At 36.2% G+C, this 17,752-nt stretch overlaps 1 protein-coding gene across 1 annotated transcript in view; it reads right to left on the bottom strand.

The window, feature by feature from the left end:
- The window catches only part of LOC306948437 (macrophage mannose receptor 1-like), a gene marked incomplete at both ends in the record, with an annotated part of 48,826 nt that overhangs the window by 13,130 nt on the left and 17,944 nt on the right, over positions 1-17,752 (bottom strand). The window contains 14 exons of the mRNA XM_079538069.1: positions 453-595; positions 1,101-1,201; positions 1,812-1,879; positions 3,020-3,183; positions 3,303-3,344; positions 5,430-5,574; positions 6,514-6,601; positions 7,554-7,678; positions 8,154-8,353; positions 9,379-9,527; positions 11,084-11,199; positions 12,278-12,391; positions 13,775-13,932; positions 17,094-17,276. Of these exons, the coding sequence (XP_079394195.1) occupies positions 453-595; positions 1,101-1,201; positions 1,812-1,879; positions 3,020-3,183; positions 3,303-3,344; positions 5,430-5,574; positions 6,514-6,601; positions 7,554-7,678; positions 8,154-8,353; positions 9,379-9,527; positions 11,084-11,199; positions 12,278-12,391; positions 13,775-13,932; positions 17,094-17,276 (1,796 nt within the window). The remainder of the gene's footprint in view (positions 1-452; positions 596-1,100; positions 1,202-1,811; positions 1,880-3,019; positions 3,184-3,302; positions 3,345-5,429; positions 5,575-6,513; positions 6,602-7,553; positions 7,679-8,153; positions 8,354-9,378; positions 9,528-11,083; positions 11,200-12,277; positions 12,392-13,774; positions 13,933-17,093; positions 17,277-17,752) is intronic.

Raw genomic sequence — 17,752 nt, 5'->3', positions numbered from 1 at the left:
ACAAGACCAATATCAATCCATTAGTTTGTTTGTATTTTTATTTTTTTTATATAATTTGACTCGACAAAACTTTTCACAGTTCTACAGTCAAGAAAGGCAAAATATATTCATTACTGAAAGAGCATCATAGTTTGATTAAAATATATGACCAAAGTGTCAATACTTCAAGAATTACATCTAAATTCTTTAGGAAATGCACTAAAAAAGGCTTGAAGAGAAGACTAAATAATGACTTTCATAAACTGCAACTAAATATTTTTATACATCACTTCTAATGAAGTGTCAAAAAACAAAATAGTGAATGGACAAACAAAGAAAAACACGTAGACATCAACCAGCTCTCTGGAAAAAAATAATGTTACTGCAATAAGAAACAACATTATTAAATAATCTCTTTCCTGTTATTTAATGCTTTGCCAAACATCCAACATGCTCTGCATTTGTTATAGTACCTTATTCTGAAAGGAAAGCCAAGTTGGATTACATCCTCTTGGAGTTGAAAATGTTGTTGAAGGAAGTGTGGAATTAATGGAACTGTTGTGTCTTTCACATATGTAGGGATTTGGATAACCACAATTTATATCATTCCAAAATCCTAAATGTGAGATAAAAAGGGGGACTGTATGTTGCCATATCCAGAATTAGTTAGATCAAAATAATTTACACTCATTCTGAAACAAAGGTGACAGATCAAATCCAAAGTCCTTCAGTTTATTATAATTCTATATCAAAATCTAGGATAAATATGGCACTTTAGACATGCTGTCATTAACACTGAAAGCAACGTAGAAACAAGTAGAGTTCTATAGTGACACAGTAAGTCATTTTCATTTAAAAATATAAAACAGTTGCATAGCAATCATAACCACAAACTTCTATCTGAGCTTCCCCATGTTATATTTAAGATAAACATAGGAACTGAGAAATGTTAAGTCCAAACTATAATACTGTGGTCTTTTGCAACAACATACAACAGCAAACGAAGAACAAAAAAAAAAAAAAAAAAAAAAAAAGAGAGAGAATGGGTGCCTCTCAGAGGAAAAAATTTGGGACACAAGCACATAAATAAAGAAATTCAACAGCAAACATACAGAACTCACCTAAATTTTTATACATGACTACACAGTTTTCATCATTATTTGCGAAGTTAGGTTCATGTGGTGCCCATGCCAAATAATTCACCGGTGTGCCATCCATCCAGCTTAAGAAAAATAATCCAACAAATCACTTCTTTAATATTAGTAGGATTGATTTCATATCAAAAAAAATGTCATTTTGCAGTATCTTTAGTTCAGCCATTCACAGTCTAATGTGTACAAGGTTTTTTGACTGGTTTGTCTCGCTGCCAACTGCATTAGAACTATTCTCCTTGCATAAACATAGTATGTGTGCTTACTTTTGATTTATACAAGCAGACATTTCTACAGCTGATAGGACAATACCCAAAATATCCATCCAGGCCAACATGAAAGCTGGACATCATTTCAGAATGAGATAGTACATACACTCACCGTTTTCCCTAAGTCATGCATTCACTTTACCTGTTACACATAAGCGATTTTAGTGGTAACACAAGCAAAATGCTTGATTATTCTACTATGCAGATGAAAAATTGTAACAAATTTAGGACAGCATACACATTTGCAATTAAAAACATCAAGCATGAAATACTAATCCCTGGAAATACTGAGTGAAACTTAAAAACATTTTCATGCACTTTGATAGGATACAATTTCATTGTAGCACTTGAAGCACTTCACAATTTTTTCTCTGCTCAACAAATGCAACCATGATGGTTCACATTCACCTACCTTGTCCTTTGATCAACACTCAGTTGCAAACCAATGAAATATGCTTCCTCTTTGCCATTTTTCAAGATCTAGAATATAATAGTTAATATTGTATATGCTTACTCCTCTTATCACAAAATCATTAATAATGAGTAATATATTATTTATTCACAGGGAATACAGATTGCTATATTTTCTAGATACAACAGCAAACTTAAAGTAGACACTTCACCACTGATCAAAAAATTTGCTTACTATATTATAACTTTTTACAGTCTTACTTGAAAGTCAGTGAAATTCTCAATTCTTGAACAGCCTCTGTGGCAGACATCATCTACAAACACTGCAAGAAACAAACCCTCCTACAACTTGGTTGTCAGTATAGGCTCGTGTCAACTCACTGACATCCTTCAGCAAGATCAGGGAAGGTTTCAAGTAAATCGAATCTGATTTCTAGATTACTGACTTAAGGCGGTCTGAAGACAGAAATCAGGCAACTAACTTTCAGTCACCAAGGAAACATCATCTAAAAGCTCTTTGCTCATAGTCTGCCACTCAAGTACTTCACCCCTAATTATGCTCCATAGGACAATTTTGTCCTTCTGCCTCCCTGACCAAAAAGAGGTTGCTAGATAGACTACATCTCAGATACACTGACAAATTCAAAAGCCAATGTTCAGAGAGTTGTGTGTAAACAAATACCTATTTTGATTCACTACTTCAAATGTTTCATCCATCATCTTTCAGTTAACTCACTTGCCCTAGCAAATTGTAGCTCAAGATTACAATGGTTCTTGCTAAAACAAAGCCAAAAATTAATTAAAACTAAGCATTAAGACATTAGCAGTTGCAGATAGATACAATGGAATCAATGATCTTTGTGGGCCCCTTCCAACTTCAGATATCCTATGATTCTATAATTCTATGATAATGTGTTCTAACTGCCACATGGTATAATTTAAAAGCAAATAAGAATTTATTTAATGCTTACTGTACTTATTTCTATACACAAAAGGCCCTGTCTCTGATAAGAAGCAATCTAAAAAAAAAAAAAAAAAAAAAAAAAAAACACCTTGGATTTATCATACATTTTCATCTGGCTTAATGCTACTGCAGTTTCACTGACTCCACTGTTATAAAACTTGTAAGGAGAATAACAGATTGAACAGGACTTGTGAACGCACTCTTTTCCTCTGGATTATTGCATAGTATTAATTAATTTTCCTTACATATCGCCAGAGGAACTTTCTTTCAGTTTCACTCTCAATGACTGCCAGATCTCCAAAGTTCTGTTTGCAAAACTCTCGACCTTTTTCCATTGGAACACTCTCCGTGCTGAAATAATAATGTCTGTCTTCATTTATAATCCATCCATCCTCAGTAGTCACATACTCTGCAAGATAAATAGTAAGCTAACTATACTGTTAGTAAGGTACAAGATATTCTCATTAGTATAATTTTTAAAACATGCTTAAACACGCATACACTAATAGCAAAAGCAAGAACACTTACTGGGTACAGGAGATTCTGTTGGTTCGGGCTTTAAACTTGCACCTGTAAGAAAACGGAATTTAATATAACAGTAAGAGAAAATGTTTACCATGAGTGATAGGCATGCCTCTTAACATTGAATTTTATGTTAGCCATGGATTTACTACCAAAAACTAGAAGGAACTAAATGGTCTAAATCTCTTATTTTTGGCCAATTTTAAATAAAAACTCCTGTTCCCTGATGCTCTAAATATAAACTATTCCTAATGTGCAAGGCACTTTATAATAGCCTGATATTTGCCTAAATTAAGTGATCGTATTTGATATTCCCTAAATGCTGAAAATCTTATGTCTCAGGGCATTCTTGCTATTAAGACAGTCCTGTTTCTCCCACCTTTTTTAGCAGGAATCATAGAATGGCTTAGGTTGGAAGAAACTTTAAAGATCATCTAGCTTCAACCTCGTTGTGGGTAGGGTTACCATGAATCAGATCAGGCTGCCCAGAGCCCCAGCCTTCAGTGCCTCCATGGATGGAGCACATGGAGCACACACAGTTTCTCTGGGCAGCCTGTCGCAGTGCTTCATCACCTTCTGAGTAAAAAATTTCCTCCTAATATCTAATCTAAATATCCCCTCTTTCAGTTTAAAACCATTCATCCTTGTCCTATCACTATCAGACTGTAACAGGTCTGTCTCCCTCCTGTTTAAATACTGCTCCTTTTAAATACTGGAAGGCTGCAATGAGATCTCCCTGGAGCTTTCTCTTCTCCAGGCTGAACAAGCTCAGTTCCCTCAACCTTTCTTCACAGGAGAGGTGCTCCAGCGCTCTGATCATTTTCTTGACTCTCCTCTATTCCTGCTCCAACAGTTCTGTCCTCCTTGCGCTGGGGACCCCAGGCCTGGATGCAGCACTCGAAATGGGGCCTCACAAGAGCAGAGGAGGACAATCAATTCCCTCACTTTGCTGCCACCTCCCTTCTGAAGCAGCTCAGGATACAGTTGGCCTTCCAGACTGCAAAGCTGACTCATGTCCAGCTTTTCATCGACCAGGTTGTTCTCTCAGAACAGCAAGAGCTTACACTGAGATCTTAAAAATCTCCACAGAGAAAATCTGACTGGAAAATACATACTTCCAAGTAATTAACTGGTCTGTCCTAAAAATAATATTTCAGGTTACAGTATATCCCTGTTTGATTTGGTTATGGCACAACAGAGATAGATTCATGACATCATTACTATCACAGAAAAACAATTTCTAAAACAGGACATCTCTCTACAGGTTTATCAATTTTGTTTGTACTATAAATAATCTCATTTATATTGACATTTAATAAAAAATTCAATGCCCAAGTAATCCTTTTACCAACACACAGTAGATTTGGTAGCTTACTGTCAATAATCTGATAATTACAAATAAGACATCCTTGTTTTGCTCCTTGCCCTCCCAACTTATGACTGTGGCAAAAAGCTTAACTAAGCACTTTCCAGAATTCTCAAAGGTACTTACACGTGTTGTTTGTGGAGCAGATACTTTGCCAAAATAATTTTTTGTCTTGATGTTTTCAGATAACAAACTTAGAATTCAAGGGTACTTTGTGACAAACAACTAATGAATATAAATATATATATAAATATAAAACTTAGTCAATGCAAAACAAATTATCCCCAAATCAGGCTACATCTTGCAATTATACATTACATTCGTTTATCAAATAGTACCTATGCCAAATAAAGGAGAGAGTTTTCACACACAAAGCTTCAAGTACTGTAAACTATTTTCTTACAAGCTGAAGCTCAACTCAGAGAAAAAAAAAAAATAAAAGTAGCATTTACTGAAGAAAGCATGAAATAAGAAGTGAATATGAATAGTCAAAGTAACATCTACTAGTTTTGAGGAATCACATTTATCTTTCTGAAATCATAGAGAAAGAACAGCAAGAAGCCCCAACAGGGCACCATTGTTTCTGCATCTTTGGATGCATCAAAGACAGGTAAATCCTTATGCCACCTTCACATTTCAGCTTTCACAGAGAACCATTATGGTAAACAGGTTTTAATTTTTTTGTTTTTAAAGTTAAGGGAAAAAAAAAAAAAAAACAAACAGATTCTTTTCTTATTCTCACAAAACAGAGAAGGATGCAACAGTACCTTTTCTTATCTGGCAGATCCATCCATATAGATAATCACAGTGCCTGTCATTCCAAAGCATGCTTGAATCACCACTGATCTCTGCACAGAGTTCAATTCCTTGGTAATTATTGGGTTCCCCAAAGCCCCAGTTCTCATACCTCACCTATGATAGAAAAGGTTTTGTGAGGATCCTGTAATACAGTACAATAATAACGGAGAAAAGGAAGAGGCTGTATCAAAACACAGGCATAAGGTCTGTTGATACTGCCAGTAGAAAAACTGAGGTAAGAGATAAACAGCTTCCCCCTGCAAATACTGACATTCCAGATTTATTTTTGGACCACAATGTAAGTAACTGTTGTTACTTATCAAACTTAGAAGAATATTGATTTTTTTAAGGACATAAATTCTATTAAATTCATCTAATGACAATGATGGTGAATGCCATATGTTGCTAGATTAAGTAAATATCCTCTGAGTAAAATAATAGGACATTACAAAGAAACACAAAAGTGTTGCCATTTATCTAATAAAAACTTCTACTCTAATTTTCCTGTTTAAATTCTAATTTCAGTTTTCTGTATGTAGACTTTCACCAATATATATATTTATATATATTATATATATATATACATATATATATATTTACCAACTTCATATTAAATACACCCACACCTGCAGAACCAATTTTGCTTTCACAGTTTAACATCTTAGTCTAACGTACAGACAAGCCACAATTGCCTTCAGCTCCAGTGAATGTAGGCCACTTCAGATCAAGATGTAATTTGAAAAGAACAGAAATACTAATGATAGGTTATTTTTTTCAAAACAAACTTTCATTCATAAGAACATACTTTTTTTAATCTCCATGAATTCAACTTTCTCACTGATTTAAATATATATTTTTTTCTTCCAATTAAAAAATCAGTATGGTTTAGACATAAAATTCAGCCATGAAATTGCTAGTCATAAGATTCCTAAAGTGAACATGACAGAGCAGAGTGTTATGGTTAAACACAAAACTGTACACAGACATTTACACCACGCACTTGAGAAACACAGGGAATGGAAAATAAGAGCTGTGAAGAATTAAACCACTGACCGGAGATCCATCACTCCAGACAAAGCCATCATCAGGATTCAAGTAATACAAGCCCATCCAGAAATGCTGGTGGTAAAAACCATTGTTTCTAAACAAAACAAAAGAAAAAAATAATAAATATTCAATTTATAAAGAGCTTAAACATAAAAACAAAACTAATAAGGGCATTACAATATTTTTATAAGCTAGCATTCACAGCAGTTCATAAGCCTCTATACAAATAATTCTTAAACCTCTAAGAAATAAAAAGTGGAGAGGACAACTGGTAAAATTCAACATTTCTAGCTTTTAGCACTACACATTAACTCAAGTCAGTCTGAAACATTGTCTTATACAGAATGTGTCCAGATCCAATCCAACTCCTGGAAATCTAATAAGGAGTCTTAGTACTTTTCTACAACACTCCAGTACCTACTATTTCTCTGTTTTCTCTTTAAAGGCATGTAGTGTTTCCAAACACAAAATTACTTGCTGCAGCAGAATCGCATTAAAAAATAGTACCTTAGCTACTTGTTGTCTTCAAGCAGATACGCTTTACTGATTAATCAGAATTTATTGAACCAATACATAGTAATGCAGAGACTTCTTCCTTGACTGATCTGAGACCTCCTACTTGAAGGTCTGCTGCATTTTGCAAGTCTGCCAGGTTTCAGTCTTGCTTTCCAGTTAGACAGTTACATATGTGTTCACTGAGCTCCCTCCATTCATGTCATATTACAAGTGTTATCTTTTTAATAGTATTTGATCACATTCAGAGTATGATCAAATCTCTCACTTTCTTATTACAGTTCAAGGATCTACTAACTGTATTTACATACCCTGTGTAGGGGAAAAAAAAAAAGAATCTGAAGTTGGCTCTTTTCTGATTAGTTCTTAAAATGAACCAAAACAATGACTAGATTTATATCTTGACAGTTTTCCTATTTGTACATTTGCTTATGTTAAACAAATTGTCATGTGTAGTAATTTCAAAATGAAATATTTCAGAAAGATCAAAAGGATAATTGCAGTGAACAGATGATGACATTACAGATACTCACGCAATAGAACGCCATATCACATACTGCTCTTCTTTACCATTAATGGAGGCAAGATCTCCCCCTATAGTTCGACAAAACTCTTGAGATTCAAGCCATGTTTTCTTTTGCTCTCCTTTTGAAAAAGGCTAAAGACAGCATATTTTACCATCAGGTATAATAGACCATAAATAGATTACATGATCAAGATATTCAAAACCAATTCACTTAAAATTAACTTACTCTATGGGGATTACAGAAAATTACAATTACAAATTATAATAAGGCCAGTTAGTGTTCATCTGTTTGAAAAACAGGTTTCAAACGAGCATCTTTGAGGCAAGCTGGCAGACTGCATTGCTGACAGCAATAACTGCTGCAAACTGACAGGAGAAAGACACTTCAAATAGAACAAGGATGGAAAATTAAGCTCAGAAAATCAGACCTCAAGATCAGACTTTAAAAAAGTAAAGAAAATGACAAATACTTCAATAAAAGGGGACAGGACCTGAACATAATCTGTGAATAAGCTGAAGAAACAGCAAGACTATTGTACACCAATTTTTATTGCATGCAGGTGTACCAAATAGAAACATCTTAATTGAGAATGAAGCAACAACTTACTTTGAAACAAAAGCTAATACGATTGTTTGAGTCCCAACCTTCTGGACAACTGGGAACAGGAGTTGTTGTAGGAACAGGTGGAGGTGTTACTCCCTCTGCCCACATTTTACATAGGAATTTTGCCTTTTCCTCACATTTTATTACATCCCATAATCCACCTGCCGTTCCAGTTCTCATAGCAACACAGCCTGGCTTTCTTCCTGGTTGAAAACAGGAACACATAAAGGCAACATTTCAGGGGGTCACTGAGAATTTTGGAAAACTTCATATTCTATCCTGTTAGAAACCAAAGTATTTGCTTGTACAGAGTCAAAAATTTTTCTAACTCATGGAGAAAAAGGCAAAAATGTGCTTCACCCATATCTGAGATACTTGATACATATCTGAGATACTTGATGTGCCTTACATCAAATCACATCAAGTTCCAATGGCTGACTCTAGCACCATTATGCAATTCAACCAATTCTTCCCTAAAACAGAAGACATGATAAGAGCAGTTTTCCCAAATTTGTCTGATTTGACTATAATTTAATAAAATGAGCTCGCTATATATAGGCTTGCTGCTGTCTTAGTCTACTCAGCCTTACCACTCCATGAGACACATTTAAATCAGAATTTAAGACACTGCAATTGAAGAGCATCAGACAACCTCCCAAAAGCCTGATATAACACATCAGAATCTTGAAGGCAAGAGATCATCTTCCTTCTGATGTAACCATGTCAGACGTAAAAAGGTTTCCCATATATACACAAGTACAATTCATCAAGGAAAGATATTAAGTGAAAAAAATTAAACACAAACCTTCCTCTTGTCCTTTCCTACAACCTTGTTTTCTCTAAGACAGGTGCTTTACATGTGCTGTGATTTCCCACAACTCAAAACATGCACTTAGCAAACGCACTATGAGATACGGCTGAATAGGCAGGATTTTTGAGCAAGGCACAATATGTCTGAAGAGAATGATCTTCTAGAGTAGAACATGCAGAATGACAGGAAATCAGAAACTTGACAGAGCTTTGAAGTTTCTTTCACACTCAGATTAAAAGCCTGAGTGCATGCAGCAAGTTAGCACCAGCACAGCATGCTTGAGAGAGCAGACAGATATCTGAGAGCAATTGGTCATTGTGCCATTAGACAGGGACTAAGGACTGAAATAAAAAATGCAATCGGTGAGTGATATATTCTGGCCACTGCATTCATTAGAAAGCATAGAGTCATAGCTACCAGGCATTTCAGAATTCCAGTGTGTAAATAAGACATATTCGCCATTAGCCCACTTGAAAGTTCCCTTTTCTTCTACATCTGAAAGTCCAATCCAAAAGTATCTTTCTGTTTTCAGCCCAACCAGGCTAGTCAGATAGGCTTGTTCATATCTGTTCAAAAGAATACAACTGTTAAATTAATACCACTGGATTCATTTTTTAAAACTGTAAATAGTTTATTTTCTCAGAACTACCCTTGTACTTTCTTAAAAGAATGACATGGAGGGATTTACATGAACAAACCAAAACATAATATTTAGTTTGTAAGCTTGAATACCGAAGTATTCTGTCTTCTCTTCCAGTCCAGTATAGAAAGTGGTATAATGGTGAATTGATATGAAATTGGAGAGGATATGGAAATGAAGGAACAAGACAGGACTTAATTGTAATACCACTGTATTTCAAAGATACCCTTCTATTTCAAAGGTACCCTTCTATTTTAATAACTTCTTGTTACAGGCAAACCCAAAAACCACAAAAGGCCTCAGCACTATTACAGAAATACACTAAAGTCAAGGCTGAAGTATGACGATAACAAACTGTTAAACTAAGGAAAACTGCAAATCAGATCCAGTGATCATACATGAACTTTTATGTTTGGGAAACAAACCTACTCAGAGGTAAAGCTGTCATAGTTCATTACTGTGTTTAAATAAAAAGCCTTTGGAAAATCAGAGCTAATGTAAAAAAAAAAGTCTCTCTTGTAACAAGATATAGTCCAAAGACCACATTACTTCACTATTTTTTATCACAGCTGCAGTTCAACCTGCATTTTCAGGGTTACTATCCATGAAACAGTTTTCATGCTGAAACATACCTATTCAAATTATAATGAAAGAAATCAGAGAAAGTGTAAGACGTGGAGTCAACTGCAGGCACACCAGCCTTTATTTCATAACTCTTTCATTTTTGAAATATGCTGTATTCAATAATGTGTATCAGCTGCTCAGAAACTTAGCACACATTGAACCTTCATGGAATTGTGATGTTTTAAAGTACCAAGCACTTCTATCCTCATTTGGATTCTTATTTAAACTTTGAGTAAGTAGTTCAATTCTGAAAAGAACTGATATTTGACATCGAGCTCCTCTTCCCCATTTCAGTTACTTTTCAAGAGGAATTCACTTAAATTTCTTTACAAGGAGAGTGGTTAGGCCCTGGAACGGGCTGCCCAGGGAGGTTGTGGATGCCCCGTCCTTGGACGTGTTCAAGGCCAGGTTGGACGGGGTCCTGGGCAACCTGATCTAAATGTGTATGTTTGGCCCTGCTAGGCAGGGGGGTTGGAACTACATGATCCTTGAGGTCCCTTCCAACCCGGGTGATTCTGTGAATCTCTTCACTTGAGTATTTAAAATTGAATTCTGTGCTCTTACACCCACACTCAAGTAAACTTATCCTCAAACCACTACAATTAAAGAAAAACAAAACTCTATGTTTTCCTTGGCTTTCAATGGCAAAAAATTATTTCATATCCATTGACTATTTTTACTATGAACTGAATTCACAGATTTGAATATGTATGCAAAATCTTTTACAAGTTTTGTATGTTTATATAGCTGTCCTCTCAAGCAAGATTTTCATCCATATCAAAATCTTTATTTTGACATTCAGATGATATTAGATGCTAAATTCTCATGTGGCCCTTAATGCAAGCAGTTATCACTTACCTGTCTTGAACAGTTGCTAAATACGCTTTATGCCTTTCACAAGTTTGATTTGCTTGGGAAAATGTTACAAATGTATTCCCAATGAAGTAACAATAAAAACCATGCCTTTTCCAGCCCTGTCAAAATAAGCATTAAGTGATCAAATGCGCTACAGTGTTCATAAAGTTCCTATAAAAATATATAAAAACATAAATGTAAAAGACAAAGAAAGAAAAAGAAAATCTCATGACACTGTCAGCTAACCATCAGCCAAAGGAACAATTGAACTGCAAAAGGCAGAGTGGAAACAGGCAAGAAGAAAGATTTTATAAAGTACTGATTTATAATGATTTTTGATTTCCACTTATAAAAAGAGATGATAGGTTTTTCTTGTGCATTTTCAGTACTCTGCCTGGCACATAGGTGTGCAAGCATGAGAACTGCCATGGAAAGCAAATTTAAGCTTGTCCTTTTAGATTGCTAGTGACACATTAGAAAAGTTTATAGATTATTAAATAACACTAACACTCTTCTAATGCTTTGTCATCCAAATATCATTATCTCAGGAATATGCTTACAGAGGAATAGTGGCTGAGTTACAGCAAACAATTTATACAAATTTTCTCCTGGTATTCAGTTTCTCACCAAGAAGACTATCCAACATGGAATAAATTCAGTGGCAGTTCAGAGGGAGCACAGTGGATACATTTTGTTTAGGAACTTGTAACAAATTCTTCAAAGTAGGGAGCATGGCCAAACACCTAAAACCTACACAAAACCTTGAGTATATCATGAAGACAAACATATTCTTACTAATGTTACTTTGTTACCAACAGTAACAAAGAAAATTGCAAACAGAGCTGAAGAGCAACTGCTCCTCTGCTGCATAAGAAAAATTTCTTATGAAGGTCTAAACTCCAATCAAGGAATAATAGCCTACTCAAGAGCTACACATTTGAGTTTTGTACACTTTCAAGTTCTAGAAAAACAAAGGGAACATCAACAGTCAAAGAGTCAGGGTCTGGATTTATTCATCTGTACCACCTGTCCCATCTGCCATAAAAATGAGAAGGCCAGCTGTTCTAATCATGACAATACAGAAGCCATTTCTCCTTTTTTTTCCTCCCTCTCCTTCCAGATCCAGTCAGGAGCCATTTTCTCTTCTTAACCCTACCTAGCAGCCAATTCAGCTTCAACAACCTTTTCTTCACTTACTCTCTGGCAGCCCATGTCAATAGTTTCCTCTCCTGTAGGTGCTTCTGACAGGGGCTTCCTTTTACAGATGTAGCCAATTTTCTTTTCACAAGAATGGTCCGCCCAAAATCCATCCTGAACGTAAGAACAGAATATCATAGTCAAGTGGGATTTAGGTTTCAAAGACGTACTCTATGTTTAAGTATTTAAGGATATTTTTTCCTAGCTTTTAAGGAAAGAAAACCTACACTAACTTCAGTACAGAACTTCAACCTCAGTCTGACTTCTCCTGCTGAGAATGATTCAACATTGATGTACACCTTTTCTGATTACTAACCTTGCTGGAAACTGGACCCTTTGAGGTGACAGCAAAGCAACATCTTTACAAAAACTACTAATTCAATAATCATGCAGGAGGAAAGGGGATCATAGAATGGTTCGGGTTGGAAAGGACCTTCAAGACTATCTTCTTCTGATCCCCCTGCCCAGGGCTACATCCAACCAAGCCTTGTACACTTCCACAGATGGGGCATCCACAGCTTCTCTGGGCAGCCTGTTCCACTGCCTCACCACCCATGTTATAAAGATTTTCCTAAGAAATCTAATTTAAATCTAGTTCTCTTAGTTTAAAACCATTATACTTTGTCCTGTCACTACAATGCCAAGCTTCTGCAGCCTTGAACTGGTATTTTTGGTTCTTACTTATAATATTATGCATGCCAGCTTTCCATAAGAAACTTCTGAGCAATGATCAAGGGTTCTCTGGCTGCACTGAATGTTACCACTTTTAGCATGTCATTTTAGCATACATCATCATCATCATAACCAGTGAAGTCAAATATTAATGCTTTGTGATCCTAGCCATTGAATTTTATTTTAAGACCCATCCAGATGTTAGATCTCATTTGTCAGCTTACTCATCTTCTACCAACGTCTCTGCATATAAAAAAAAAAAAAAAAAAAAAAAAAAAAAAAGAAGAAAAATCACATTCCACAGTACTTATCTGTAGCTATATATGTAACTATTCTTGGAAACTCACAACTGAACTCTTTGTAGGTTCCAGTGCTGCACTCTGGCACCCTAATGTTTAAGCATTCAGCTACCTTCCCATGCCTGACCTTCTAAGTCCATAATACAGACAAAGCATCTACTGCATCCTCATCTAACACTGTCATAGGAGCTGCCCAAGAAGGACATTAATACACAAAAACTTTTTGCTTTTAAAAATCTGCTTGCTCAGTGATTATGTGCACTATAGCCTGGTTGCCATGGAAAAAATATGTATTTACACACTTCTCACCAGAACTTGACCAAAGAAAAGATTTAGATGTTCATGTGCTTTGCAGTGTAATTAAAAGTTTCTTCCAAAGTCCATATGTGCATACAGAAATCTCTGGACCTTGGGGGAGGATTTACCTAAAAGGAAAGCCACCACTTGCTTGTTTCTCAAGGAAGCAGCAAAATAAATAAATAAATAAATAAAATATAATTAAGTCAATAGTTAAACATGACTTTACCTTTCCCTTCATAACAACGCAGTCCTCCTGCCTATTGTTTGCATGAGTGGGTTCTCCACGAAGCCACTTGGCATAGGTGACAGGTGTCCCATCACTCCATTCAAAATACATCTGAATCTTGAGGTCATTCAACCCAATCCAAAGTTCATCATCTGGCTCTAAAACATGATTGACAACAGTCCTTATATGTTATGTTATTTATAGGATCTTACTCTCAGGAAGGCTAAAAGGAAGTCACAGAAAATTAAGGCTCCCTGTTTCATGTAGAAGGCACAGCATTCTCTACATACGCACTCCAGTCTTCAGGAAAAGCCACTCACTCTAGTGGCATTACAATAGCAGTGTTTAGCTTCATACAAAAGCACAAACCTGCTCTCTGTATTGAATTATGTTGTAGCATAGTCTGCCTTGTTCTCCTTTTCCAGCTTAAAACATTTGGATAAAATAAATAACAAGATACAACTAACCACCTAAATAAAATCCTAACTCCTCTTTCACTTCTTGCACAGGAAAGAAAGTACAAGTACCATCTCTTCTAATGCTCAGATACCCAGCATGTCTCTTAGAAATGACAGTCAGCAAGCACACTTGCAAGTTGTCCCATCATCTGTTCCTATACTTTGTTTCATTTTAGAGCAATGTGCAATTCCTGTTGCCATTTCACTTTTTGTCAGTCCGCTGTGGAGTAAATCTTCATTTGGAAGGAAAGTGTAGGAATTAATCAAGCATCTTACTTCACAGCTGCTGTTTCTTAGAGGTCTGTTCACCTGTGCTTAAAAGTCTCCACCATATTGCTACTATAATGTTCACTATCTGGTTTTCTTCTGCAAAAAAACTTCTGAATAAAATCCTATGGAAGATTAAAAATCGGGCATTGATAATGATTGAACTTTATCATCATCAAAGGACGTTCCTTTATAGTACTGGCTTTGTAGCTGTTAACTGCAATTGGGAATTTGTTATGAGAGTCATAAAATGTATTTAATTCCATCATTAATGGTGGCATGATAGAACTGTATTTTGAATTAACAATACTCAGACATCTTTCATGCTCATAGTTTGTTCTCACAGTTTTCCCTTCTTGAACAATTTTCCTCTTAACATTCTCTAGCCATACTGATCATGGTCAACTTGACAACAAAATTGCTCATGAAATGTAAAAATGGGATCTTGTGTCCACTTTATCAACTAGCTATTTCCCCCTCTCTCAGACATGCTCTGAGCCATGTTTGTTCAAGATCAGATTCTGCATTTCCATGTAAATATGCACAATACATTCCTTTTTAATTCTTCATGTTCTTCTCTAAAGTTCTCCTTTGTCAATTATGCCAAAACTGAAGTTTTGCTGCTGTGACCATACTTATCTCATACTTACACCTTATTGCTCAGTCTTACCACTAGACTGAATTATCTGGTGCAAAGATGGGCTTTTACTCTGTTTGCACAGCACTTATTGCAGAAGAGTTCTGATCCAGGCAAGATTATTGAGGCACTGCAGTACACAGTGCTCTCATCACAGGGGTGAGAAATGACAATCTGATACTGAGAGACAAATGCCTTAAAAGGCATTTTCAGCAGTTTCAATTTTCCTCCTCTGAAAAGATTACTTTCTAAATAGTCTGTTGCAGTATTTGTGCCATCTGTGAGAAGTCTGGTTTCCTTCAGAACTATATGCCTTTCAGAAATATTCACTTTAAAAAAAAACAGTGCAATGCAATCGGTCCAGAAAAGGCCTTTGGAAAAGGTATTTAACCTCTGAAACAACTTACTTCCAAGGAATGAGTCAAAAATGCATCTAACCTCCTTCAAATTCTTTCAAATGTCCTAATGCCTCATCAAGAGGTCTCACCTTTCCTAATCATCCCTTTTCAAAGAAAAAAAGTTTGCATAGTTCACAAGACAACACATCACTCTTACTGCGCCCTATGCCATGCTCTACTCTGGTTCCTACTGCCTCACCTTGAGGGCTGTGTGCAGATTGGGTGCCAAAATATAAGAAGGTCATAAAACTATGGGAGACCACCTGAAGGATTGGGAATACAGGGAAGGGACTATCAGATAAGGCATTAAAGGAGCAGCTGGGGTCCCTGGGTTTGGTCAGCCCAAAGCAGAGGAGGCTCAAGGAAGGCCCCACGGCAGCTGCAGCTCCTCACAGGGGAGCAGAGGGGCAGCGCTGAGCTCTGCTCTCTGGTAGAAGCTCCAGAACTATGGCACAGAGCTGCATCAGGGGACGGTCAAGATGGAAATGAGGAAAAGCATTTTCACCAGAGGCTGGTCAGGCCCTGGAACAGGATCCAGAGTTCAAGAACAATTTGTTCAACAACACTCTCAGATATATGTCTTAATTTTTAGGTATTTCTATGTGGAGTTGGACTCGATAACACTTGTGGGTTCCTTCCAACCTGGGATATCCTATGATTTTATGATTGTAAGAACAAACAAGTTCTTGTTTGTTGCAATGGAGTTGGACAGGATACAAAACTAAAGCAGATCAGCTATTTTCAGATTGCTATTCCTGCTGTTACTCAGCAGCTCAAGAGAGCTTGCTGCCCTTTCAGGGAGAATAAGCTACCTGACAGGGTACTAAAAACACATAGAGGATTAGTTACTGCAATGCAGCAAACATGGGTGTAAAGATGTCTCACCCATCAAATAGCAGTATCTGACACTAAATGTGAAATAATTTAGATGGAAAGCAACAGCAACTACAAAATGGCCTCAGCATCAGCATGGTTGCATCTCACAAAAGGAGCATCTCACCTAAGGTTATCTGCAGCCATATTTGACTTGCAAGAACTTGAGTATGTGAACACTGAAGCATTTCAGATGGGGTGCCTCTTAATACACATACTGAGACAGACAGCTTCTTATTTCATGACTTGAAAAACATGGACATGGCAGTAATAGGATCCATAATTTCCCCAAGTTTTCTGACCGACAAATATTGTTTTCTCTCAGCTATCTTTGCAGAAAGAAAGTAAAAAAATCTTCCAGCTTCTGAAAACATTACAAATGGCCTTAACCTGTACAAGAAGAGGTAGAAGCAGACCCCGAGAAGGGAGTTTGATGCAATTCACAACATTGATCACAGCTTTATCATGACAGCATAGCCTCTCTAGTTTTAATTCTCCTATCTTTTTTTTTTCCAACTTTCGAAGTTTAGAATTTAAATCCTTCTGCACCTTGTGATGAGGATATTGCTCATTTTTTTATTTGTATTTTTTAAACAGCCTCCTCCTTTTCTCTTAAACTTCTTATTTTCTTAGTATGAATGATACAGTACTGAAAAAGAAAAAAAAAAAAAAAATCAAATACTCACGGTACCCAAGCTGAGAAATAACAAAGCTGTACTCTTCAACGTTATGGATGCTAGCCAGATCCCCATCCTGCTTTCTGCAAGATGTTAAAGCATCTTTCCATATTTTGGGGTCCCTGTGAATTATGTAACAGTGACCAGCATATGATATCCATTGGTCAGGACATATAATAGGCACATCAGTCTCTGAAAAGAAAAACAAAGAACTTCAGAATTCTATTCTTAACAAAAGATTTAAAATTACATAAGCAAGGACTTAACAAACAAATTAATTGCGTTTTTTCACCCTCAAGAACAGCAGGGTTGAAAAATATCTAAAAAGATCACCATGGGCAAGTATGATTAAAAGTTAAAATCCCCAAATATTTTTAAGAGCAATACAGTTGCAAACAAGTGCTTGCAACTTGTGAAAAGATGGAAAGAATTTAACTGCAAAAACACACTTTTGACCCTCATAGACACACATGCATATTAAATTGTGAAATCTAAGAAGTTGTGCTCTGTTATTTTTCTGCATTTCATGCCAGCATTCCTTATCACTCTCTTTTCACTTCATTAGTGATGCTTTGGTACAGGATAAGAAACTGGGCTTACAGAACTTATATACTAAGGTAACTTTTTTCCACTAGACTTTAAGCACTTTATGGACAAGCTGCATTTTC

This window comes from Tetrao urogallus (genome assembly GCF_951394365.1).
Source record: "Tetrao urogallus genome assembly, chromosome: 7".
Lineage (NCBI taxonomy): Eukaryota > Metazoa > Chordata > Aves > Galliformes > Phasianidae > Tetrao > Tetrao urogallus.
Note: the sequence above shows the minus strand (reverse complement) of the source record. Positions and strands in the feature narration are given on the sequence as shown.